Consider the following 26,674-nt stretch of genomic DNA (forward strand, 5'->3'; position numbering starts at 1 on the left):
ATTTTAGTACTGAGGATGCCTGAGAAAGAAACACAGCTTGACTCCAAACCCAGAAATTCACAGGTGTGGCTGTTAGTGACACTTCATTTGTGACGCGAGAGAACTTAATCTGGGATAAAAGGTACTCCTGTGAATTTAAATTGCTAATGAATAGCTGACAGTGCTATTTGATGAACATCACTTTCAATACATAAAAGCCTGCAAGCTCCTACAGTTTGGAGAGGAATATTTTAAAGGTGCACTGCAAGCAAATGCAACTGTTTGTGTCCTCCATTGGTTCTTCCTGATGTAGGATGTGGATATGTAGGATGTAGCATATTTTTTTCATGACATATTTATCTCTGGCATGTTTGGGGTGGTTGTTTTTTTAAAAAAAAATAGAAATGATGAGTGGCTATAGTCTTTCCTTTCCTGGCTTTGCTAGCAGCCCTGACTAGTGATCTTTTACAAGGATGTATTCTAAGTTGCATCTCTCCACACACAATCCCTTTCTCTCTAAGAAATAGAATCCACACTTTGCTTCATTTATGGTGGAGAGGGACAGAGAGAGTAAACAATAAATAGTGTTAAAAAAAAAAAGTCTTGCTTTGCAGGTCATGTCTAAATACCAAAACTCAGAGGCAGTTTCTCTTGTTTTTTTAAAATGGAAATTAAATCCAAGAAAATACATGACAACAACATTAATTTAAATACATAAATTCTAGGGAAAGGTTAATGTTTCCATAGTAACCCGGGGAGATCTTCAAAAACATAAAAGGGAATTAGATGCCCAACTCCCATTGACTGCTCTTTGTGCCTTTTGAAAATCTGTCCCTGGACCCATATTGTACACATTATAGTTCAAGTCCTACCTCTCAGCCTCCTAAATACATAAAAGAGCCCTATGTGAAACAAGGAACCAGACTCCACAGTCCCTTTTTGCCTCACATACATACAAAACATAGTTACACCTCTGAAATTGATAAATATAAGTCAGATCCTTAGTTGCTATAAACTGGCTGAGGTTTGGGCCCTGTTGGAGCACTATGGATGTTAATGTTAGTATGAGAAACATTTTTAATTTCCTGACTCCAATGCATTTATATGTATTAGCCAAGATTTTCAAAATTATGTGCCTAAATTTAGGCTTATTATTCCATCTTTAGGCATCTACAAAAATAGTCTGATTTTTCCCCCCAAGAGTTTGAGCACCAAAGAGTTCCCACTAAATTTAATTTTAAATTTAAATTTAATTTAATTTTTAACGAAATTAAAGTTGACCTGGTTTATAAACAAATTCTTTAGCGTTGGTGAGGTGTAGAGGAAAGCATCTTGGCTGATTACCATATTTTAGCTGGAGCAAAATTACTAGTATATAGTGGATGAGATTTAATAGACCTGAAGAAACATGATTTATTGGGAAGAGTACATTTGAATGCTGAAGGAATTGCCCTTTTACATCCTAAACCTCCCTTTTTATTTAGTCATGTCATGAATATTTTATGACTAGTAAACATTTAAAATAGAGTTTGAAAAGTTTATAGCTGGTTTTGAAGGGAAACTGCCTCTTGAACCTTGTGGCAAAGGATTTTACGCTGAATAGGTTTTCCTCAGTGCTGGCTTAGTTTAGAGATTATTACAATTGGGGCTTTAGTGCATAGCTAGATATAATTGTTTAGTGTGCTTAGTTATCACAGGAAAATACACTAGCATCTGGAAATGAGACTCTGCCTTAGCAAGGGTTTGATGGGATCTTGCGAGGAATTTCCCTTTTCTGCTCCCTCTGCCCGCACCCTTACCGCTTTCCACAGAGTTTTAGACTTTTTGTATATATTTTGCAACATTGGGAAAACTTGAAGAAAACGATGACTCATCATTCCTGTAATATAAAACGTTTCCCCCTCTTTCTTTCCTTCTTTCTTTCAGACAAAGATTGCTATCGAAGCGCTAAGAGACAGACACCAAAAGCTACCAGGAAATATATTAAGGGCTCTATTGGAACGATTTGATAAACATCAGAAAGATGACTAGTGTGTTTTACATATGTGTTTAAAATGTACATACCTTGTTGTAAAAGTATTAAAAGCTACGTTACTGTACTTTAAACTTTTTTTTAAAATTACAGTTTCTCCCAACAAGGGCTGTCTCTCTTATGTCTCTGATCAGCAAGTAGAAATGGGCCAAAACTCAAATTCTTAAAAGATAAAATTGGCTTACAAAGGATTTTGAAAAATTTAGGCTTGTGCTCCTTTTACTAGTTTATGGTACATGAAGATGGCCTTAATTTTCCACCCCACTCAGGCTTTGATCCTGGTACCACTGAAGGCCATGAACCTGATCCAAAGCCCATTTTAAGTCAGTGGGAATAAGAATAGGCCAATAATAAATGTCTAGTCTGGTTTTGCTGGAGAACCCCTTGGGATGTCTCAGATATTTCAATTAAAGTGAGCCTACAATGACTGACAAGATGTTGTTTAAAACATAACTTTTAAGGGAGGTGCTTACAAAAACAAATGATAAGCCAGAGTTTAACAGTCTAAGAATTCTTTGACTGCTCACTAGCACAGCTCCCATTGTGCTAGTTCTCCAGTCATCACAGATTCTTCCAAGGTGGACAACACCTAAAATTTTCTAATATAAAAAAGAAAGAAGAAACCCAAACTCTGACAAGGAGAAAAACTCATCAGGCCTTCTTGATGCACCAGAAAGAATAAATAAATAAATAAATAAAAAAGCACAAACCCATCTTTTCTCCTCTGCAGGTTACGTTTACATTTTTGGGGTTTCACCAAGTTTAACAGTAATTTGCTTGGCATAGATGCTCTGATACAGAACATCATATTAATTCTTTCACAGCAGAATTACTAACCTATTCAGACATTGTAAAAAGTTGAAGCACGGTCTAATGTTTGAATTGTTTAGATTGTAAACATAAGGATTGAAAATCCTGACCCCGCTTAGGGTGACCAGATGTCCCGTTTTTATAGGGACAGTCCCATTTTTTGGGACTTTTTCTTATATAAGTGCCTATTACCCCCACCTCCTGTCCTGTTTTTTCACAGTTGCTATCTGGTCACCTTAACCCCACTATACTCAATAGTAAAATTCCTTTGACTTTAATTGGACCAATGTTTTAGCCAAGAATGTTAGAAATGAACTCCCAGTTGGTAGCGTCAGAAAACTTTCCACTCAAAGATGCATTTTTTCCTTTTATTTCACACAATTATTACACTTATAGTATTTGCTCTTTAATGACTCCAAAAGACTGAGCAAACATTTATCCTTTTGTGCTTTAATCCTCTTGCAATAGCCACTTGTCTACTATTACAAGAGGAAAATCAGAGGAAAATTTGATCTGAAGAAACAACTCCAGTTGGTCTTTTTGTACAGCATCATGGTCTCCTTGATTTGGTATTAAAATGTGTAGTGTACAAATGTTGGAATTAAATCTATGTACATAAAAACAAGTGCACTGAAGCATTTAGATTTCTTGTCTTCTTGAAAGCTCAATTTTAAAAGTAAAGTATATTGAGTACAGAAAAGAATCAAAACTAAATGCCCTGTTGCTTCTCTCTACATATTCATGTATTTAGTAACTTAAATCTATATTTTAATTTGGTGTATGAAATCCTGGAAACAAATAAAATTGGAAGTTATACTTCCCACTCACTTTTAAAACTGACAAACTTCTGTGTGTGGATTCCTTCTTCAAACACTCTTTCATAATGGTATTTTACCAAATACGTTGCCACCAGTGCTCATACTCATGTTTTCCAGTTGTGTGCACTTCTGAACCTCCTCCCATACCAGTAAGTGGCCAAATTTCAGCTGTTTTGACAAAAAGAAACCAGAAGTGAGTCTTGTAGCCTCTCTCCCTTTTCTTTAGAGCTCCCAGCCCAAATGGAGATCAGTGATTTTCCCCTTGTGGCTAATACAGTATAGCAGGTTCTCATCTAGTACCCTCAAGGAATCCAATAAATTAAAAACTCAAACTCTTCACTTCTATCCAAGCTCACTTCTCTGCACTCTTCTTTGGCTCTGCAGCATTGTCCTACTGCCCTTGTACAGAGCAACACCCTGTCTTCCTGGAGGCCTGTTTCCAAACTCAGTAGTCCTGCTCACCCTTGTCAGGTTGTTTATGCACCACCTTTTCCGGTGGCCAGACCCTCCCATGCCACTGGGTTCTAGTCCAGGATCCCAAAAATGAGTAGACGAAGTTGGCTCCATCTGACCCCTTGTTGCCATATCCCTGGACTCCTTCCCACCATAGCAGCCCCTTCCTGGGCTCTTTGTACCAGGCAAAAGCCTTCCTGTTCCCTTCAGGAATCTCCACTCTCTAAAACCCAGAGAATGACTACATAATTCTTCTCCTTCTCCTCCTATAGGCCCCTCCTTTTTTTTAATGGCAAAGCAAACAAGGACTGAATAGTCTATAGCAGTAATACTCAGACCTCACTGGTTCAGGAACCAAATTAGTAATCAACACTACCCAAAAGAGCCACAGTAGTGTGAATTCATTGTTTCACATATGAATAAAATAAAATAGTCTCACAGCAAAATGACTAAGTATTATTTTATCAACTGCAATTGGATAATAACTTAATAAAAGCATCCTGAGTGTGTGATTTAATTATTAACCAGGTTTTTAATGTCAGGGGCTACAAAGAACCATAGGAAACACATTAAAGAGCTACTTGTGACTCCAGAGCCTCACTCTGAATATCACTGGTCCGTAGCCACCACCAACTATAATTCCTAAATGCTGAGTGGTTTATATGCTCTTGCTCTGCCCTATCTTCCAAGTAATGTAATAACACCATTCTAAGAATGCTCCATTTCCCTGATACTTTTACTAAATAGCAGTGTAGCTTTTGTTACCTTAAGATATTTGAATTCCTCAGAAATCTTTTCCCTTTCTTTAGCAAAGGCTTACATACCCATAAAAAGCAATCAATTGTTTCTTCCACCTTACAGAACACAGTTTGTCTTTATTTATTCTAAAAAAATTTTTAAGTTATAATAGCCAGTTAGTATTCTAAACAAAATCACTTCATTTCTTCTATCCAGGGCCTGCTACATAGCATTATCTTCAACTCTAACAGTCCCCTTCTTTGTCTGAGTTTTAGCACAGAAGTCTCATACTACTACCCCTACTGCTTATCTTTATAATAACTATTCAGCTCCTCCCCAGCTGTGTTTCATCTTTCATTAGGCCTGCCAGATGCAACCAGGTGCTTTAATGGAGGCCTCCAGCCCACATTTATCCTTTCCTCACCTATATTGGGCTAGATACTCTATCACATTCCTCTAAAAGGATGTCTCCCATTTCTATTCGGTTGTGTGATCAATGAGAAGGAAATAGGTGGCAGATACTCCACCTGGACAGAAGAATGATGCAGAACCTGGTCTGTTGGTGAATAACCAAGGGCTGGTGAGTGACTAAGGGTTATTGTGGTAACCTGCTTTAATCTTTCATTGCCACAGTATCAGTAGCCTTGAGAAGATAGCTTCACATTGTTGGGTGAAAAGCACAATCCACACCAATACTAAGCTTAACTAATTTAAAGCTTTAATAGTAATATATTGTCCCAAAATTTTCTTATCTTAATTAAGCAAAAAGCATAAGTCCAGCAGATAGAGCAGACAACATAATATAGCATAGACCTGAACAACAAATCTCAAAGAACAACAGTAATGAAAGGTGAGTAACCGTTTCTTAACTTTTTCTGGAGTGCAGGTAGGATGTTTGCCAGTGTTTAGATGAATGCTGCTCCACTCTGGTGAAGGTCCTGCATTGCTCCGCCTCCCTCTGTTAAATACATGTTCTTTATGTCTTGTTTCATAACATTATGCAGGTGCACATTAAAATTCTCATTTATAACTATTTTATTCTAAATATAACCCCATCATAACCCAAAATCCTTTTAACTGATACATTTTTACTTATCCTGCTAAAATTGGTGCCTTTTTATTTATCTATTTTTAGCCATTGCTACCATCCTCAGTCCAACTGTCCTTTCATGTATTCCATTTTTTAAAATGTATTTATTTATTTATTTTACAACACTAAATTATTACAACAATTATTCTTACTTCTTATGGCCTTGGAGTTGCAGGTTGGCTAGTTTTGTCCAGTCAGTATCCATTCTCTCTAGTCTGTTTCACTAGGGAGATTTGTACCTGGCTAGTAAATTCAGGGGTGAAAGTAAAATTGAAAACTTACTGGTATGGGGGCTGGGGCAGAAGGGGCAGGGCTGGGGGCAGCATCTCCCAGCCAGCCCTTCCACGCTGCCCGGCCAGCGCTGCCCAGGACTCCAGCGGCGATTTAACTTCCATATGTAGGAAATCTGCTATTGTCCATCATGGGTAGTATGAATGAACCCCACAGACAAGTCCCTGTGTATTGCATCTTGGTTGTCCAGTGAGGCCTTCTGGCTTCTTAATGGTGTGGAGATTGTGTAGCAGCTTCAAATAAATTTAAATATGGAAGTTTTAATTTTCACATTTGTCAGTAAACAGTATCACTATGCTATTCCTTGGCCTATTTTGATATCGAATTCCCATTTATTAGTTATGCATTGCCAAGTCATAACTGCATAGTAGAAATTTTTTAGTGTGAGAGAAGAGCTTGAGTTTTAATAGCTGGGTAAGGAGACATGTGGGGCCTTTTTGGCAGCCAGAAAGGTGATGGAGGCAGCTCAGGCTCCTGGCATCCCGGAGGCAGTTGTGGCTTTTGGTACTATGGAGGGAATGAATCTCCTCTTTCCTTCTCCTGTAAGCAGGGTTGGAGTGACTTCAGTTTTTTGGGTGGGAGGCTTGGACTCTTAGTCCCCTAAATCAGCTGCTTCACTGCCTTCCGTGTCAATATCTCTACTTCATCCATCAGAGGGGAATAAGCAAGCATGCTTGTTGAATGTTTCTACTAAAATGGTCTGCAGTGAAATGGGTAACCATACCAACATTTATCATTAGGCTTTACAGTAAACACCCAAGGAGATGATTGGGGAAGCAAACACTGCTGGTACACTATTATTTCAAATGAGCAATCTGCAAATCCACTTGCTGCTGGTATAAACAACAGCAAAACTGACACATTTACCCATTGTATGAAGTCTCACAAATAGGCTCATTTGAAGAGAAGAGGTTCTTTAGTTAGCAACAGAGAAGGACTATTTTTTGTGTAATAGGTCTACAGGTTGCAAAGTAATCTAAGGGGATTACATTTATTGGGACAGGTTCCCGCATAGAACTTGTGATGGAAAGCAGGAAGTGTTACTACTGAATCAGGGTCAGTCTCAGGCTTTGCTAACCGGGCATACAGTACTACGTCTCAGTACAAGAGCAGTTGAGAAGGAATCAAATGAAGTGTCTCTTTGCTTTCAAGAAAGATGTGCTGACCTGGACTAAATCAAATTAAACAAGACTCCTGAGCAGACTGATGACAAAGAAGTCCAGGTAGCTGCATAAATGAATCCCCTTTGACCAAATGAACACTGCCACCACTTGCAGAATGTTAGTAATTAATTCCTTCCAGGGAATTCAAAGTCCTTCTGGACCTGCTGTCTAGCTGGTGTCTCCAGTGCCCTTGCCAGTAGATAGCAAGGGAACCCAAGCCAGCCCTCTTCACTTGGTTCCAGCCCAGGGACCCTATAATAAGCAGCCACGGTCTCTGCGCAGTCTGACCCCCCTTGCTGCTGTTTCCCTGGGCTTCTTCCTACTCCTCTGACTCCCCCCCCCCCGCCGCCTTTGCCAGTCTCAAACTCCCTCCACTCAGGGAGCAACTACAGCCTGCCTTCCTGCAGTCCCCCTGCTGATCACTGCTCCTGGGCTTTATACTGGCCCCGCCTTCTGTTCAGATGACCCTATTTCTAATTAGTGGCATACTCCCTGGTTCCTCCTCCAGGTGCACCAACTGGAATTAATGGGCCTGCCTGACCACCTTAACCCCAATTAGCCCTGTGTGAGGCACATGCCCCACCACAGAAACTTAAATTAAAATAAATCCAGTCCAATCTTCAACTTATTCTGATATTATGGAAACACTCATGCTGTCCTGAGAAGCAGTACATCTAGAATGACACTCTCCAAACACTGGACAAAAACTGCCTTTTAAAAATGCTTGTGTAAAACAAATGAAAACAGGAGAGGTGTGCATGTACATATCCTTATTTAAAAAATCCCCAACACAATAGTTAAAACATTGAATGATGGAAAAGTTGTCTGTTTAGAATGCATGCTTTTTGGGGTCCATGACTTGTCATATGCATGTACAGCTCCCAGCACATTTTTATACAGCATATAAATTATTGTAAACCACAGAATAATCTAAAAGGGACATTAAGGTTGCAAAGCAAAATACTCAAAAGTCACGATATGACAAAGTTAGGGTGGCTGCTGCAACACTAACTGCTCCCTTGTGTATATGCATTACAACACAGATTTCAATTAAATGAACAAACACTATCCCTTCCCCACACAACATCTGCAGTGCACAGGTTCCACAGTACATAGTGACTGACACCTGTTTGATACTTATTTTTATCCTCATTGTTTAGTGTGATCCTTGCCTCATTCCCTATGCAAAATTCAATTTCTGCAGTGACACATTCTCTATATATCCCCGCCTCACTTTCCATCTAATCTGTGCACTACAGTCCTGATTTAGAGCCCTTCAATGAGTTTTGGATTAGGCCCTGAATGAGAAATGCCACACAGCTTTCATATGCACGTGTCCAGTGCCAACAGTAAGAGATTATTTGCTGAATGAGAATTAATGCTCTCCTAACATACAAACCTGTAGTGCCAGTAGAATATTGGAAGATCTTTAGTTTTTAAAAAAAGACCATCATATGATAAAAATGTGTACATGCTCAAAATTTCTTTTAAAAATCCTTATAATTCAGGCAAATCTACATGGATTTTCATTAGACCAAGGAAAACACACTAGTAATCTAGATGCTATCTCCCTGGTAAATTTTGAATCTTCTTTTCTCAAACCCCAGATGTGTTAAAGCTATTTTTTTTTTAAAAGTCTCTTTTTTTTCCGAATGACACGAATATATATTTAATACTTTATTATTGAAAATGGCTTACCTGGTTTTGCTCAATCTTTTTTAAAAAAAAAAAAAAAAAAAAAAAAAAAAGAAGGAAAAAAAAGAAGTCAGGCTGTAACTAATGGAATTTTTAAGCCTGAAAGATAAAAAATGTGAGGAAAATTTTAAATTTTTGAAAAAGACTATATAGAATGGAACCAGTTACAGATGTTGCTCTACCTATGATAATTAAAAAATAACATTTTCCCATCTGGGTGGAGATATGGAATGAGGTGGTAGTTTTGCACAATTTTGATTAATGTATTTCTTTACCTAATTGCAGTTCAAGCCTATAGTGCATACTCGGGTGAAAATCCTGTTGGCTTCAGTGGTGGTTTGGCCGAGTAGGGGTTTCAGTCTGGGACCCTAGATTTTAGTTCAATTAATGATTTGCTCTCTCACTCTCTTACCCCAATGATTCTGAGATCGTGTGCTTCAGGCCAAATTCCAGAAGAAGCAGACTGTCCAGGACACATTCACACTTCTGTTAGGGGGCTTTGCAGCCACACCCTATTATTGGGGGGGGCATTTCTGACAGTGCCTTTAATTAGCATATATGTATACTACATTTCTGAAGAAGGCCTCAAAGCCACAGCACAACCTAACTGAATAGACTTGTCAACAATTACTGTCCAGTGTTGAGGAACACTTTTAAGAGTGCCCTTAAATAATAAACAAATATATGTATTTGTATTTATTTTGATTCATATACCCTTTCATAAAAAGGACCCTCTATCCTTTTCTCTAAACATTCCTTGCCACAATTATAGAAAAATAATTACCACCTTCTTCACCCAATAATTAGAATATATAATAACCCAATCTTTAGATCTTTCTAATGTCCTACCGGAGTCCTCTTACCCTTGAAATAAACAAATGGGCTTTTGCTGAGCAGAGATCCTCTGAAAAATCAATAAACTAGGACTATTTCAGACTTATGACATACACCACATCAAGGATGTAATTGCCCTGAGAACAAGCAAGGTCTCAAGATTCTAATATATATAACTTAAAATGGTTAAGGTAGTTAGACAAATGTATATTTAAACTGCATATATTTGATAGTCTCCTTTTCTGCCTCCCTCTGTATGTCACTTGTGTCAGTGTAAAAGGCACACATATTAGAGGGGGAAAAAAGGCCCCTTTATAATGCCAGAGAGGTGTATAGTGGCTCTATTGTAAATTCAAAGTCCTTGAATTTGATCAATTACTAAATAGCTGTCTGATGTCGGAACAAGCACTACACATTGTGTATGTTGAACTGAGTTGATTAGTCAGTGCTGCAGTGTATCAATGTACTTAGTCTGCTTTTGTCCTGAAAAGTGTCTACTCAAAAATGACACCTCTTACCGAGCAGAGATCCTCTATCTATTCAGAGTCACCAGTGCTTAATTTAGTGACAAAAATAATTTGCACTAATATTTATTCCTGTTAAAACTGCAAAGTCAACACACCAAAGACAGTGATCTTGACTCTATCTCCTCTTATATGTCAACAGAATTCTTTTTGAGCTCCAATCAATTACACCTGTGCAACCCTCTTGCCTTCAGTTTTGTTGCATAGATATTAACAGTACAACCTGATAGTAATGGGTTTGAACAGGTGAAGGCCACTAATTGTGAAAATCTGTCAATTGAATGAAGATCATAGAGTGTAACTCAAAAAGAAAAGGAGAACTTGTGGCACCTTAGAGACAATAACACATTTATTTGAGCATAAGCTTTCGTGAGCTACAGCTCACTTCATCAGATGCATTCAGTGCAAAATACAGTGGGGAGATTTATATACACAGAGAACATGAAACAATGGGTGTTACCATACACACTGTAACAAGAGTGATCAAGTAAGGTGAGCTATTACCAGCAAGAGAGCTGGGGGGGAGGGAAACCTTTGTAGTGATAATCAAAGTGGGCCATTTCCAGCAGTTGACAAGAACATCTGAGGAACAGTCAGGGGCGGGGGGGAGAGGAAATAAACATGGGGAAATAGTTTTACTTTGTGTAATGACCCATCCACTCCCAGTCTTTATTCAAGCCTAAAGTTAATTGTATCCAGTTTGCAAATTAATTCCAATTCAGCAGTCTCTCGTTGGAGTTTGTTTTTGAAGTTTGTTTGTTGAAGAATTGCCACTTTTAGGTCTGTAATCGAGTGACCAAAGAGACTGAAGTGTTCTCCGACTGGTTTTTGAACGTTATAATTCTTGATGTCTGATTTGTGTCCATTTATTCTTTTACGTAGAGACTGTCCAGTTTGGCCAATGTACATGGCAGAGGGGCTTTGCTGGCACATGATGGCATATATCACATTGGTAGATGTGCAGGTGAACGAGCCTCTGATAGTGTGGCTGATGTGATTAGGCCCTATGATGGTGTCCCCTGAATAGATATGTGGACACAGTTGGCTTTGTTGCAAGGATAGGTTCCTGGGTTAGTGGTTCTCTTGTGTGGTGTGTGGTTGTTGGTGAGTATTTGATTCAGGTTGGGGGGCTGTCTGTAAGCAAGGACTGGCCTGTCTCCCAAGGTCTGTGAGAGTAATGGGTCGTCCTTCAGGATAGGTTGTAGATCCTTGATGATGTGTTGGAGAGGTTTTAGTTGGGGGCTGTACATGATGGCTAGTGGCGTTCTGTTATTTTCTTTGTTGGGCCTGTCCTGTAGTAGGTAACTTCTGGGTACTCTTCTGGCTCTGTCAATGTGTTTCTTCACTTCAGCAGGTGGGTATTGTAGTTTGTCTCTGTCTGAGGGTTTGGAGCAAATGCAGTTGTATCCTAGAGCTTGGCTGTAGACAATGGATCGTGTGGTGTGGTCTGGATGAAAGCTGGAGGCATATAGGTAGGCATTGCGATCAGTAGGTTTCCGGTATAGGGTGGTGTTTGTGACCATCGCTTATTAGCACCGTAGTGTCCAGGAAGTGGATCTCTTGTGTGGACTGGTCCAGGCTGAGGTTGATGGTGGGATGGAAATTGTTGAAATCATGGTGGAATTCCTCAAGGGCTTCTTTTCCAAGGGTCTAGATGAAGATGTCATCAATATAGCACAAGTAGAGTAGGGGCATAAAGGGATGAGAGCTGAGGAAGCGCTGTTCTAAGTCAGCCATAAAAATGTTCGCATACTGTGGGGCCATGCGGGTACCCATAGCAGTGCTGCTGATTTAAAGGTATACATTGTCCCCAAATGTGAAATTGCTATGGGTGAGGACAAAGTCACAAAGTTCAGCCACCAGGTTTGCCGTGACATTATCGGGGATAGTGTTCCTGAAGGCTTGTAGTCCATCTTTATGTGGAATGTTGGTGTAGAGGACTTCTACATCCATAGTGGCTAGGATGGTGTTTTCAGGAAGATCATTGGTGGACTGTAGTTTCCTCAGGAAGTCAGTGGTGTCTCGAAGATAGCTGGGAGTGCTGGTAGCGTAGGGTCTGAGGAGGGAGTCTACATAGCCAGATAATCCTGCTGTCAGGGTGCCAATGCCTGTGATGATGGGGCATCCAGGATTTCCAGGTTTATGGATCTTGGGTAGCAGATAGAATATCCCAGGTTGGGGTTCTAGGGGTTTGTCTGTGCGGATTTGACCTTGTGCTTTTTCAGGGAGTTTCTTGAGCAAATGGTGTAGTTTCTTTTTGTAACCCTCAGTGGGATCAGTTTGAGACACCTAGCTATTTTTTCTAAAGAAATAGAGGATTTGAAGATATGATTAAAAGGAAAGATGGGATTGAGGTTAGACCAAAATGGGCAAGCATTTTGTGTTGGATTGTTACTATTCCTAATATAGTTTATATTCTAAATATAATATTGTCTATACATTTCTTTCCAGCTCCTTTTTCAGATTCTTTTGTCTCCATGTCAATGTCATACTATTACTGTGTAATAGCATGTGGGACCTACTATTGTTTTTATCAACAAAGATTACATCCTACTGGCTGCTCCTTAATCACCCTAAGTTAAATATTCTTTCATATGTCAAAAATTTAAAACTGTGGCACGGCAACTACACATATAAATGTGATCACTAATCATTTTAAAAAAAACCAGTTTTTCATCCGCTCCTCTTCCAAATTTTGTTTTAAAATACACTTCTTTAATACTTTGCTATCTGTATGTTTCACAGAAGTGCTGTAACAAAATAAATGATAATCCTGTAGTGCTGTGTGATTAAAAACCATACTCTGGGAAACTGTTGTTGGATCATTCCCTCCATTTCCATATGTGGAAGGGGCTCATATAGTGCATTTTCTTGTGGGAAAAGGAGCACCAAATGGGAGATCCACCATGCCCCTCCCCCTTCTTATGCCCCTCTCTAGATGCTTTATGTGAATTGGGTTGTGAGTTGTAAAGGGATTTAGATTTGGTAGATTAAAGATTGCAAACCCAAACTGCTAATGAAATGGAGCTAAAGGAGGGGGTAAGGGTCTGCTGATATTAACTAAGGCTAGACAGAGAGGAGCGTGCGTATACAGTATATTTTTCAAATGTTTTAGTGATAGTGGGTCAGATATCTGTTACACGGGTGTAAATCTGAAGTAATCCATTTATGCCATTGTAAGTATTACCCGAGTAAGAGTGTGCTGTTACAGTTCTTAAAGAGTCTGATCCAAAGTCACTGAAGTCTATTTTCAAAAAAAAAAAAAAACTTCCATTGACTTCAGTGGCCTCTGAATCAACCTAGAAGTGAATCATAGCTTGGAGTTTTTGTTTGTTTGTTAACAACAGTGTCAAGGTTCCCTCCCCACTCTGAACTCTAGGGTGCAGATGTGGGGACCCACATGAAAGACCCCCTAAGCTTATTTCTACCAGCTTAGGTTAAAAACTTCCCCAAAGTACAAATCCTTCCTTACCCTTGTATGGGTACTGCTGCCACCACCAAGTGAGTTAGACAAAGATTCAGGAAAAGGACCATTTGGAGTTCATGTTTCCCTACAGTATCCCCCCAAACCCCTTCACCCCTTTCCTGGGGGGGCTTGAGAATAATCTACCAACCAAATAGGTAAACCAGGTGAGCACAGACTAGGACACTAAAACCAATCAGATTCTTAAAAAACCAGAACTTTATTACAAAAAAAAAAAAGTAGAAGAAACACCTCTGTAAAATTACCTTCCATCCTGATTTTACAGGGTAATAAGATTCAAAACACAGAAGATTCCCCTCTAGGCAAAACTTTAAAGTTACAAAAAACAAGGATAAACCTCCCTCTTAGCACAGGGAAAATTCACAAGCTAAAACAAAAGATACTCTAATGCATTTCCTTGCTATTACTTACTATTTCTGTAAGTTAGATGTATCGTTCAGTAGGAGCTAGATTATTTGCTTGGTCTTTCTCCTTGTCTCTGAGAGAACACACACAAAGAGACAAAGCAAAAACCTTCCCCCCACAGATTTGAAATCATCTTCTCCCCTTTTTGGTCCTTTTGGTCAAATGACAACCAGCTTATCTGAGCTTCTGAACCCTTTACAGGTAAAAGAGGGATTTTATGTTACCCTTTGCTGTATGTTTGACACCCCCCCCCCCAAATCACAGACAGTGCTGGACAGCCTGCTTCACACTGGCTGTGTTTTCTTCCTGGAGCTCTAGGAGAAAACAGAATTAATAAGACACATACACCTCTAGATATACTACTGATTATATAAAAACTAACAATATTTTCCACATTTCAAGGACTATTTTAACCAGCTGATTCTGGGAAACTTTCAAGGGAGAATGCATCAGCCACCTTGTTAGAAGCTCCTGAAATGTGTGGTATTTCAAAATCAAAATCTTGGAGAGCTAAACTCCACTGAATAAGTTTTTTGTTGATGTCCTTGACGGTATGAAGCCACTTCAGCATGGTCACTTTGCAGGTGGAAACACTGTCCCCAAACGTATGGGGGTAGCTATTCCAGAGCGTAGACAATGGCGTAACATTCCTTTTTGCTGATTGACCAGTGGTTTCCCTCTCAGACAGCTTCTTGCTAAGAAACACTACAGGATGGAATTCTTGATCTGGTCCTTCCTGCATTAAAACTGCTCCCACACCACGCTCGGTCACATCTGTGGTTACTAGGAAAGGTTTGTCAAAGTCTGGGGCCCTTAGCACAGGGTCAGACATGAGTGTCACTTTAAGCTGGTTAAAGGCCTTCTGACATTCTTCAGTCCACCGAACTGCATTTGGCTGTTTCTTTTTGGTTAGGTCTGTCAGTGGGGCAGCGATTTGGCTGTAGTGTGGTACAAATCACCTGTAATATCCGGCCAAGCCTAAGATGGATTGGACCTGTTTCTTTGACTTTGGGACAGGCCACTTTTGGATAGCATTTACTTTGGCCTGTAGGGGGTTGATAGTTCCTTGACCCACCTGGTGTCCGAGGTAAGTCACTCTGTTGAGGCCTATTTGAAACTTTTTAGCCTTAACAGTTAATCCTGCTTCCCTTATGCGCTCAAAGACTTTTTGCAGATGCTCCAGGTGTTCTGCCCATGAATCAGAAAAGATGGTCACATCAAGGTAGGTGACTGCAGATTCTCCCAGTCCCGCTAGGAGACTATCTACAAGTTTCTGGAAGGTGGCAGGTGCATTTTGCAGCCCGAAAGGGAGCACATTATATTCATATAGCCTTACATGGGTGATGAAAGCTGACTTTTCCTTGGCGGATTCATCCCGCAGTACTTGCCAGTACCCCTTGGTTAAGTCTAAGATAGAGATGAACTGGGCCCATCCCAGTTTCTCCAATAGCTCATCTGTGCGTGGCATTGGATAGTTGTCTGGGTGAGTCCCAGCATTTAGCTTATAGTAGTCCATGCAAAAGTGTATTTCCCCATCTGGTTTGGGAACTAGAACCACTGCAGATGCCCATGCACTTTTAGAGGGGCGGATTACCCCCATATGTAGCATGTCCTGGATCTCCCGTTCTATAGCAGTTTTGGTTTAAGGAGCCACCTGGTAAGGTTGGGATCTAATTGGGCGAGCATTACCTATGTCAATGGAGTGGTATGTCTGTTCTGGGGTGGCTGAGAACATCGGTGCAAAGCTAGTGCACAGCTCCTTGATCTGCTGTAGCTGCATACGTCTGAGGGTCATGGAGAGGTTCACCTCTTCTACACCACCATCACTTTTTTCTTCATAGTAGACACCTTCAGGCCACTCAGTGTCATCTCCTTCCTGGGCTGTAAACTGACAAACCTTTAATTCTCTTCAATAAAAGGGCTTTAGAGAATTAACATGGTACACTTTAGGGTTGAGGTGGGGGATGCTATGAGATAGCTAACAGCTCCCAGGCACACTCGGACCGTAAATGGCCCGTCCCATGTCACTTCCATCTTATGGGCCTGGAGTGCCTTCAAGACCATGACCTAGTCCCCTACTTTGAAGGAATGCTCTCTGGCATGTTTATCATACCAGGCCTTTTGCTCTTCCTGAGCATCTTTTAGGTTTTCTCTAGCAAGGGCTAAAGAGTTTCGGAGGGTGTTTTGTAGGTTGGTTACAAAGTCCAGAATGTTAGTTCCTTGAGAAGTGTAAACCCCTCCATTCCTGCTTCACCAACTGTAATGGCCCCTTAACCTCACAGCCATACACGTTTTCAAATGGTGAAAGCCCTAAACTGGGATGTGGTATAGCCCTGTAGGCAAACAGCAACTGCTGCAACACTAGGTCCCAATCATTGGAGTGCTCATTTACGTATTTATGTATCATGGCCCCAAAAGTTCCATTAAACTTCTGCACCAGGCCATTTGTTTGGTGGTGGTAAGGGTGGCTCACCCCATGAGCTTCCCAAAGGCTTTTCATGGTCCTTGCCAGGAAATTAGTTCCCAAATCCATAAGGATTCTGGAGGGTCAACCTACCCTGGCAAAAATGTCTGCTACTGCCTGGCACACACTTTTAGCCCTGGTGTTGCTTAGAGCTACTGCTTCCAGCCATCGCGTGGCAAAATCCATGAAAGTGACATTTCTGACAAAAATAACTCCTGAGAGAAGAAGGGATGTGAAAAAGGTTAGGTAAAGGGAAAAGACAGTGATTGACAGGATAAACTATGTGGGAAGAGTTATAGTAGAAAGTGGACGAAGTGGAAGAAGAGAGGGGAAAGAATAAGAGGCTTGAGGAAGTCATTGTAGAACAAGAGAATGGGAGAAGAGCTATAACACAGTAGAAGATTAGAAAGAAATCTTAAGAGAAGCAAGATACAAAAGGAGATTGAAATACCAATATCTGACCAGGACTTTACTGCTGGACCTCACTGGAGCCTAAATAGAAGCAACTCCTATGGTCAAACCCTCCCCCCCCCACCCATTTAATGTGTGCAGCTAAAGATCCCACATTCACAAAACTTATCACTGCTCCTGCTTGCCTCCTCCTGTGTTAGCTACCCTAACTGGCTCCATCATCTCTTTCTTGTCTGCCTGCCATTTGCCCACCTCTCCAGCTTCTGCTGTCTCTTCCTCCAGCCACCTGGATTACCAACTACAAACTGTTCCGATCCCTAGTTCTTTTTCCCATTGATCTTTTATGCTTACATATGTACCTATTTGGTGACTCAGCCCATCATCTTCTAGACCATTTAGCATTTGAGAGAGTTTTTAATGTAAGACTTTTTTAAAAATGAGGCGGTATCTGCTGATACTTTTAAAAGTGTTTTGCCTCCAGTGTCGCTTCCTGCTGCTGTTGTGAAGTGTCCCAGTTATCAGGCCAGCTGCCATCCATCACCCCAGTAGTGGGAATTTTCTGCCTAGTGCACTTTGTCCTGCTGTGATTCTCTGTGCATCTGCTTAATAGCTCCTGCATCAGGAGCATTATCTTCTCTTCTGCAATGCTGCGCCGCCTGCAGCAGTGAACCACTAGACTCTTGTTACCACAATCCAGTTCTTTCAAGGAAACTGGTCAGATTTCAATGGAGAGAGTGCTTTGGCCAGAAGAGATTCTTGCATGTTTGGATTACTTGTTTCAGCCAGTGTTAAAGCACAGACAGCGCTAATCTATTTTCCAGTTGTGTGATTCAGTGACTGGAGCTTCAAGAACATAAGAATGGCCATACAGGGTCAGACCAAAGGTCCACCTAGCCCAATATCCTGTCTTCTGACAGATTTCAGAGTGGTAGCCGTGTTAGTCTGTATCAGCAAAAGAACGAGGAGTACTTGTGGCACTTTAGAGACTAACAAATTTATCTGAGCATAAGCTTTCTTGGCTAAAACCCACTTCATCGGATGCATGCAGTGGAAAATACAGTAGGAAGATTGTGTGTATGTATATATATATATATATATAAATAATATAAAAAATACACACAGAGAACATGAAAAAATGGGTATTGCCATACAACAATAACTAGAGTGATCCGTTAAGGTGAGCTATTAAAAGCAGGAGGATAAAAAACCTTTTGTAGTGATAATCAGGATGGCCCATTTCCAACAGTTGACAAGAAGGTATGAGTAACAGCAAGGGGAAAAATAAGCATGGGGAAATAGTTTTATTTTGTGTAATGACCCATCCACTCCCAGTCTTTACTCAAGCCTAATTTAATGGAGTCCAGTTTGCAAATTAATTCCAATTCAGCAGTTTCTTGTTGGAGTCTGTTTTTGAAGGTTTTTTTGTTGTAGTGCGACTTTTAGGTCTGTAATTGAGTGACCAGGGAGATTGAAGTGTTCTCCGACTAGTTTTTGAATGTTATAATTCTTGACGTCTACCAATGTGATATATGCCATCATGTGCCAGCGACGCCCCCTGCCATGTAAGTTAGCCAAACTGGACAGTCTCTATGTAAAAGAATAATTCTTGACATCTGATCTGTGTCCATTTATAACTCTGGCAAGGAGTTCCACAGGTTGACTGTGCATTTGTGTGAAAAATACTTCCTTTTGTTTGTTTTAAACCTGTTGCCTATTAATTTCATTTGATGACCCCTAGTTCTTGTGTTATGAGAAGGAGTAAATAACACTTTATCTATTTTCTCCATACCAGTTATGATTTTATAGACCTCAATCATATCCCCCCTTAGTCGTCTCTTTTCCAAGCTGAAAAGTCCTAGTCTTATTATTCTCTCCTCATATGGCAGCCATTCTATAACCCTAATCATTTTTGTTGCTCTTTTTCTGAACCTTTTCCAATTGCAATATATCTTTTTTTGAGATGGGACGACCACGTCTGCACGCAATATTCAAGATGTGGGCGTACCATGGATCTATACAGAGGCAATATGATATTTTCTGTCTTATTATCTATCCCTTTCTTAATGATGCCCATCGTTCTGTTCACTTTTTTGACTGCCGCTGCACATTGAGTGGATGTTTTCAGAGAATTATCCACAACGACTCCAAGATCTTTCTTGAGTGAGAACAGCTAATTTAGACCCCACCATTTTATATGTATAGTTGGGATTATGTTTTCCAATGTGCATTACTTTGTATTTATCAACATTGAATTTCATTTGCCATTTTGTTGCCCAGTCACCTAGTTTTGAGAGATCCTTTTGTAGCTCTTAGTTAAATCCCAGGCAGACTGCAATCTTGAGTAGTTTTATATCCTCTGCAAATTTTGCCACCTCACGGTTTACTCCCTTTTCCAGATCATTTATGAATATGTTGAATAGGACTGGGCCCAGTATAGACCCCTGTGGGACACCACTATTTACCTCTCCATTCTGAAAACTGAGCATTTTTTCCCACCTTTGTGTCCTATCTTTTAACCAGTTACCAATCCATGAGAGGACCTTCCCTCTTATCCCAAGACAGCTTACTTTGCTTAAGAGCCTCTAGTGAGGGACCTTGTCAAAGGCTTTCTGAAAATCTAAATATATTATTATATCCACTGGATCCTTCTTGTCCACATGCTTGTTGATCCCCTCAAAGAATTCTAGTAGATTGGTAAGGCATGATTTCCCTTTTACAAAAACCATGTTGTCTCTTCCCCAACAAATTATATTCATCTGTGTCTGACAATTTTGTTCTTACTATAGTTTCAACCAGTTTGCCTGGTACTGAAGTCAGGCTTACTGGCCTGTGTAGCGGGGTGGTCACCCCCTCTGACCCTGAAGGTGTTAAAAGCAGCCTTGGGGAGGGCTGCGGCTGTGAAAGGCTAGGCTGGAGAAGCAGCTACAGCTGTGGCCAGCTCAATCAGGAGCTGAGGGAGTCTCACTCTAGCTGTGGAGTGGGAAGGGCTAGCTGCCTGGGAGCAAGGTACCTGAAGCAGAGCAGAGCAGAACTGGAGAAAAGGGCAAAGGGAACTGGGGAGCTCCAGCCTGGTAAACCTCCAGGCTGCAGGCCTTGGTGAAGGCCTACAAAGGTACTGGGTCTACAGAGGTGCAGCCTGGGAATAGGCAGAGGCAGCTGGTCCAACCTCCTTGCCAATTATAAGTGGCCATGACAGACTGCAGTCTGTCCCAGTGAGTGGGGGCTAGAAGATGACTGAGGCACTGTCAGTAGCCACTGAGGCAAGGTGGGGATAGAAGGTTGGGGGTTCCCTTGTGAGGGGAGACTCAGAGTGTGGGGGCAGGACCCCAAGGTAAAGGGGCACCAGGGTCCAGGAGGGACATGTGGGGCCAGTGGCAGGTGAGACACTGGCCAGGAGGAGGCGCTCTATATGCTGGAGAGCTAATTCCTGAGATTACCAGCAGGAGGCGCCACACCAGTGAGCTGTCGTTTCGCTACAGCTTGTAATTGCCGGGGTCACTTCTGCAGCCCTTTTTAAAAATGGGCATCACCTTAGCTATCCTCCAGTCATCTGGTACAGAAATGGATTTAAATGATAGGTTTACAGATTCCAGTTAGTAGTCCTGCAATTTCACATTTGAGCTCCTTCAGAACTCTTGGGTGAATACCATCTAGTCCTGGTGACTTATTACTGTTTAATTTTATCAACTTGTTCCAAAACCTCCTCTAATGACACCTCAATCTGGCATAGTTCCTCAGAGTTGTCACCTAAAAAGAATGGCTCAGGTTTGGGCATCTACCTCACATCCTCAACCATGAAGACCGATGCAAAGAACTCATTTCTCCACAATGGCCTTTATCGTCCCTAAGTGCTCCTTTAGCATCTCGATTGTCCAGGGGCCCCACTGGTTGTTTAGCAGGCTTCCTGCTTCTGATGTACTTTGAAAAAGTGATAGCAAATTTTTTCAGTCTTTGGCAATTTGTTTTTCAAATTATTTTTTGGCCTTCCTAATTCTATTTTTACACTTTATGTTCTGTTTCCCAAAAAATGGTGAGATGCCAGAGTTTTGTTCCTATGTAGGATAGGCAATTAGCAGATGTTAAAGATCATTACTTATGAACCTTTTAACAGACTCCAAAAAACAACTGCAATCCAAGTGCCTGGGTAGTCTCTTAGAGATTACTACCCAAATATAGTCAGCTGGTGGAATTCAACCAGTAATTGCCAGACAACACAAAATAGACATAGGTGCTTGAAGAGTAGAGTTGTCCCTCTTATTGCACCCCAAAATGACTGAAAACAAACTTTATTTTGCTGTTCGTCAAAGTCAAAAAGGGGCTTTTTTAAAAAAAAAATAGCCTAAAAAATGTTAGGCCCAGATTCACAAAGGTACTTCGGTATTTAGGTACCTAAATATCTTTATGAATCTGGGCTTTAGTGCCTATAACAAATAATTCAATATAAAGTGGCAGTGAGAATTTATAATCCTAAAACTCAATCCAGCCATCAGATTGGTGTGGGCAGACCCCATTTGACTTCAGCGGGCTCCCTGCAGGTGTAAGGGTTTGCCCACATGGATCCAGTTGCAGAATTGAGACCAAGATCATATTTTAGATTTTTTTTTTTTTTTTTTAAAAAAGAGTATCTAGTTGGCAATGGCATTAAACTGATGTGGGTTACATTTTTTAGGCCTTAGATGAAAACAGCATGCAGTACTCTCTAGTCGGAAGTGACGACATGCAATATCATCTTGTTTTATTCCTGAATATTAACCTTTACTTGTACATTACTCAAGTTTGAACAAAAATGGCGTCCTTCTCCTCTTCAATTTTCTAGTACAAAAAGCTGATAAAAACTGGAATAAAATACTGAGAAATATCCATACTGTGGTGAAATTAATCAATAAAAATAAAGTTTATTCTGTGACAGAATGGGGTATATCAGCTCGTGTTGTAGTGTAAACGCCATGTATGTGCTGAGCACGTCTAACCTTGCTCAAGACAATTATTGTAATGTATTCCAGACACATGCCCTACCCAGGAAAGATGCTTGCTGTCCTGATGAAGGACCCCATAACTGAGCAGCTATCAACTCGGTTTCTCAACTGGAGGCCCAATTCCATGGAACAATGGCATTTCTATACAGGGGAGCCAGCCTGGTTAGCTGAACTGCAATTTCTCAGTTTAGGCACTTGGCAAAAGAAGACAGACTGCATTGTCAAGGGGGAGGATGCAGAGGGGTAGATGTAAGCAAGACTGGCTGGAGAGAGATTAGACAGGAGGGATTCTGCCTAGTCTGAAATGCTGAGAAGCCATGGACTCAAGGAGGGGTGAGGTCAGACAACGGGAAGCTGCGTCTCCGGAATTTTTTTTTTCAAATAATTAGCACTTTTAAAGAGTAAACTGTTAATAAATTCCCTAGCTAAGCCTGTGTTCCTTGCTTTCCTGCACTGTTTTCCACAAAAGGGTTAACTATAAGCCCAGTGTGATTGCACCTGAGGTGGGACTCTTAGGGAGCATTTGTAAGCAAGGTGGCTCAGAAGGTTTGAGGGACTATTTTTCAGGGAGCAGGGCTTCTAGACGGCAGTCCTATGCCACAATGAAGAGTTCAGACAGAATTCTGCCCAGACCCCACTGGTTTGGAGGCCTGTGGATCCTGCAGTTAGGTCCATTTGCAATAGACTGCTGATACAGAGAGGTACTGGGAATATAGTTAATGGGAGAAGAATAAGGATAATGGAAAGTTAAGTAGCAATATGTTGGGTAAGACAGGCCTGGAAGTGGACAAGATGTTTTTATTAGATTGGACTCCATTATCCTGATAGCAGCACTTCTGGTCCTTAACCAGTAAACCAATGGCACAAGTAACATGAATGCTGGCTGAGTGGGAGAATCCTAGGCTGTAATAACCTCTCTAGTAAGCCATTAAAAGAACCTGGAAATGTAACTCATTAAACAGAGTACCAAGGAAGGTAATTGTCCAGTTTGAGCAATTGCTAATGGATCACCCACTCACAGGAAACATTACAGATGGGGTGAGAAAGCAAAGTAACGCTAGCTCAGACCACAAAAATGCCAGGGTAGGGTGAAAATTTTTAGCATAATATGGAACTGCAGAATGAAAACTTCTTCAGAGTGTCCCTGTAGGTGCTTCACTTCTGGTGAATGTGTGCCCATGTGTTTCATCAGAGAATTTCAGCATCAGTGCTTGCCTGGGTCACGCATGCGCTGTCCCCATCGCACATCATTGTCTGCATCTATCTACCATGCCTGACCAGTTGAGAAGGAACTGAGTGGCATCTGTTCTCGCCCTGAGAAGGTACTTCCAGCAGTGTGAAAAATAAATAGCTTTCTTCAGTGCTTAAAATAGTTTTTAGAGTGGTTTTAGAATACTAGTTAGATTTACTTACACTTTTTCAGTTTATTTTTTTTGTTGAAAAGAAATTAATACATATTTTCCTATCCCTCAGAATAGTTCGTGTTCACCCTTGGGCTGAACCGCCATAATTTGATCCATGCCCAGTTCACCGGGCTTCAAGTGGTGCCCTTCCTTGTAGGAGGCAATCTTGGTATTGGATGGACACTCGCAATACATCCGATGCTTAGGTAAGACACACATCCCACAAAAGTGTTCTCACTGCAGCAAGTTGATTTAAAGGCTCACGCCAGAAAGGACAGAGACTTGCATTTCAAACTTACACTTATGGAGAAGTATAGCATCGAATCCCGGCCAACAGACCGCCTCTGGACAACAATCTCCAGAGACTTTACCCTCTTCACAGAGGAAGGCTCACTTCACCAAAAAGGTAGCGAGGAAAAAAGCATCAACTTCCCCCCCGAAAAGGCTCATTCTGTATCCTCAGTACTGACCACACCACAGCTGAATACATATGAGGCACCAGGAGCCGCTGGTACCACGCGTATTGTGAAAGCCAGTGACCACAAGCAGGCAGGCTTGGAGTCAAGAGGCAAACGGAAGCCCACCTCCTTTGCTACGACATTGAGGGACCCGCCCAAAGATGCAGCACCAAGGTGCTCCCCACAGGCTCCCCACCATCTGCTCCAGTAGCACAGAGCAATCAGATGTCCACACCGATGCTTGTAACTGCAACGGCGTCATCAGCTCTGACCATTTCGGCGCTAAAACCACTGGATCTCTTGAGATAAACTTATGTGTAGTGCTGGGGAGGAGCTGGTGGTTGTGGTACATATAGGTACCAGTGACATAGGAAAAGTCCTGGAGGCCAAATTTAGGCTGCTGGTGAGAGATTGAAGTCCAGGACCTCCATGGTAGCATTCTCTGAAATGCTTCCAGTTCCACATGCAGGGCCAGCTAGGTAGGCAGAACTGTAGGGGGTCTCAATGCGTGGATGAGACAATGGTGTAGGAAGGAGAGGTTTAGATTTATTAGGAACTGGGGAACCTTTTGGGAGAGGGGGAGCCCATACAGGAAGGATGGGCTCTGCCTAAGCCAAAATGGAACGAGATGGCTGGTGTGTAAAATTAAAAAAACAGCTCTGACCTTTAAATTAAGGGCTGGGGGAAAGCCGACAGGTGCGGAGGAGCACGTGATTTAGACAGAGACATCCCCGAGGGGAGGATCTATTAATGGAGATTCTCTGTTCTAGTAAGGAGGAAAGGATGGAAAATAAAATACAGGTAGGATCTGATGAGACAGTCAAATGAAAGAATCCCATTTAATTACATCAGGTAATGGCAGCTTAAAAAAGACACATATAAATGCTAGAAGTCTAAATAATAAGATGAGTGAACTAGAGTGCCTCATATTAAATGAGGATATTGATGGAATGAGGACAATCAATAGGACACAGTAATACCAGGGCACAAAATATATCCGAAGGACAGTACAGGTAATGCTGGTGGAGGAGTGGCACAATATGTGAAAGAAAGCATAGAATCAAATGAAGTAAAAAATCTTAAATGAACCAAACTGTACCATAGAATCTCTATGGATAGTAATTCCATGTTTGAATAATAAAATATTAGTAGGGATATACTACTGACCACCTGACCAGGATGGTGATAGTGACTGTGAAATGCTCAAGGCATATCAGAGAGGCTATAAAATAAACTCAATAATGGGGATTTCAACTATCCCTATATTGACTGAGTACGTCACCTCAGGATGGGATGCACAAATAAAGTTTCTTGACACCTTAAATGACTGCCTCTTGGAGCAGCTAGTCCTGGAAGCCACAAAAGGAAAGGCAATTCTTGATTTAGTCTTAAGTGGAGCACAGGATCTGGTTCAACAGGTAAATATAGCTGAGCTACTTGGTAATAGTGACCATAATACAATTAAATTTAACATCCCTGTGGTGGGAAAAACACCATAGTAGCATTTTATTTCAGAAAGCAGCACTACACAAAAATGAGGAAGTTAGCTAAACAGAAATTAAAAAGATACAGTGCCAAAAATGAAATCCCTGCAAGCTTCATGGAAACTTGTAAAAGATGACATAACAGAGGCTCAACTTAAACGTATACCCACAAATTAAAAAACACAGAAAACCAAAAAAACCCACTGTAGCTAAACAACAAAGTAAAAAGCAGTGGAAAGGCAAAAAGGCATCCTTTAAAAAGTGGAAGTTAAATTGTACTGAAAAAAAATATAAAGGAGCTCTTGGCCATGACTGCCTTTTTTCATTTGCACCTCACTACACTATCCACTAGCTCACCCTTGTCCATATGCTTATTGACATCCTCCAAGAATTCTAGTAGATTGGCGAGGAATGATTTCCTTTTACAAAAACCACTGACTCTTTTCCTCAACAAATTGTGTTCATCTATGTGTCTGACAATTCTGTTCTTTACTATGGTTTCAACCAGTTTGCCTGGTACAGAAGACAGATTTAGCAGCCTGTAATTGCCAGGCTCACGGTTAGAGCCCTTTTTAAAAATTGGCATCACCTTAGCTATCCTCCAGTCATCTGGTACAGAAACTGATTTAAATGATAAGTTACATACCACAGTTAGTAGTCCTGCAATTTCACATTTGAGTTCCTTCAGAACTCTTGGACGAATACCATCTCGTCCTGGTGACTTATTGCTGTTTAATTTTATCAATTTGTTCCAAAACCTCCTCTAATGCCACCTCAATCTTAGACAGTTCTTCAGAGTTGTCACCTACAAAGAATGGCTCAACTTGGGAAATCTTCCCTCACAGCCTTAGCTGTGCAGACAGGTGCAAAGACTGTAGATAGTTTCTCCCCACTGGCCTTATCACCTCCCTTGAGTACTCTGTTAGCACCTTGACCGGCCAGCTGCCCCACTGGCTGCTTCGCCCGCTTTTCTGCTCCTTGGGCACAGAGCTGAGAAACCGGGCCACCTGGCGGCTGGTCGGGGCCTCGGGAGCGGAGCTGCGCACCGCGCGCCAGGGAACGCAGCGGTCCAGCCTCGTGCGCGGGGCTCGGGGGCGCCCCGGAGCAACCGCGATCGGCTCCGCCCTGCGCCGGCCACGCCCTGCAGCACCGCCGCGTTCCT

At 41.3% G+C, this 26,674-nt stretch overlaps 1 protein-coding gene and 1 long non-coding RNA gene across 3 annotated transcripts in view; one reads left to right on the plus strand and one right to left on the minus strand.

Annotated features, from left to right (window-relative positions):
• LOC125632461 (DGAT1/2-independent enzyme synthesizing storage lipids) overlaps positions 1 to 3,284 on the plus strand; it is a 67,399-nt gene extending 64,115 nt beyond the window's left edge. The window contains exon 7 of the mRNA XM_048840692.2: positions 1,906 to 3,284. Within this exon, the coding sequence (XP_048696649.1) occupies positions 1,906 to 2,010 (105 nt within the window). The 3' untranslated portion in view covers positions 2,011 to 3,284. The remainder of the gene's footprint in view (positions 1 to 1,905) is intronic.
• The window catches only part of LOC125632462 (uncharacterized), a 40,235-nt gene extending 13,586 nt beyond the window's left edge, over positions 1 to 26,649 (minus strand). The window contains exons 1-4 of one of the 2 annotated variants that reach the window (XR_012666980.1): positions 26,159 to 26,649; positions 6,203 to 6,444; positions 5,701 to 5,788; positions 3,650 to 3,807 (exon numbers count right to left, since the gene is read on the minus strand). This is a non-coding gene — a long non-coding RNA (uncharacterized LOC125632462). Of the gene's footprint in view, positions 1 to 3,562; positions 3,808 to 5,700; positions 5,789 to 6,202; positions 6,445 to 26,158 lie in introns of those variants that run through there. The other variant, XR_007355317.2, reaches the window with a different exon arrangement.
• Between the last annotated feature and the right edge of the window lie 25 nt (positions 26,650 to 26,674).

Source organism: Caretta caretta, chromosome 2 (assembly GCF_965140235.1).
Source record: "Caretta caretta isolate rCarCar2 chromosome 2, rCarCar1.hap1, whole genome shotgun sequence".
Taxonomy (NCBI): domain Eukaryota; kingdom Metazoa; phylum Chordata; order Testudines; family Cheloniidae; genus Caretta; species Caretta caretta.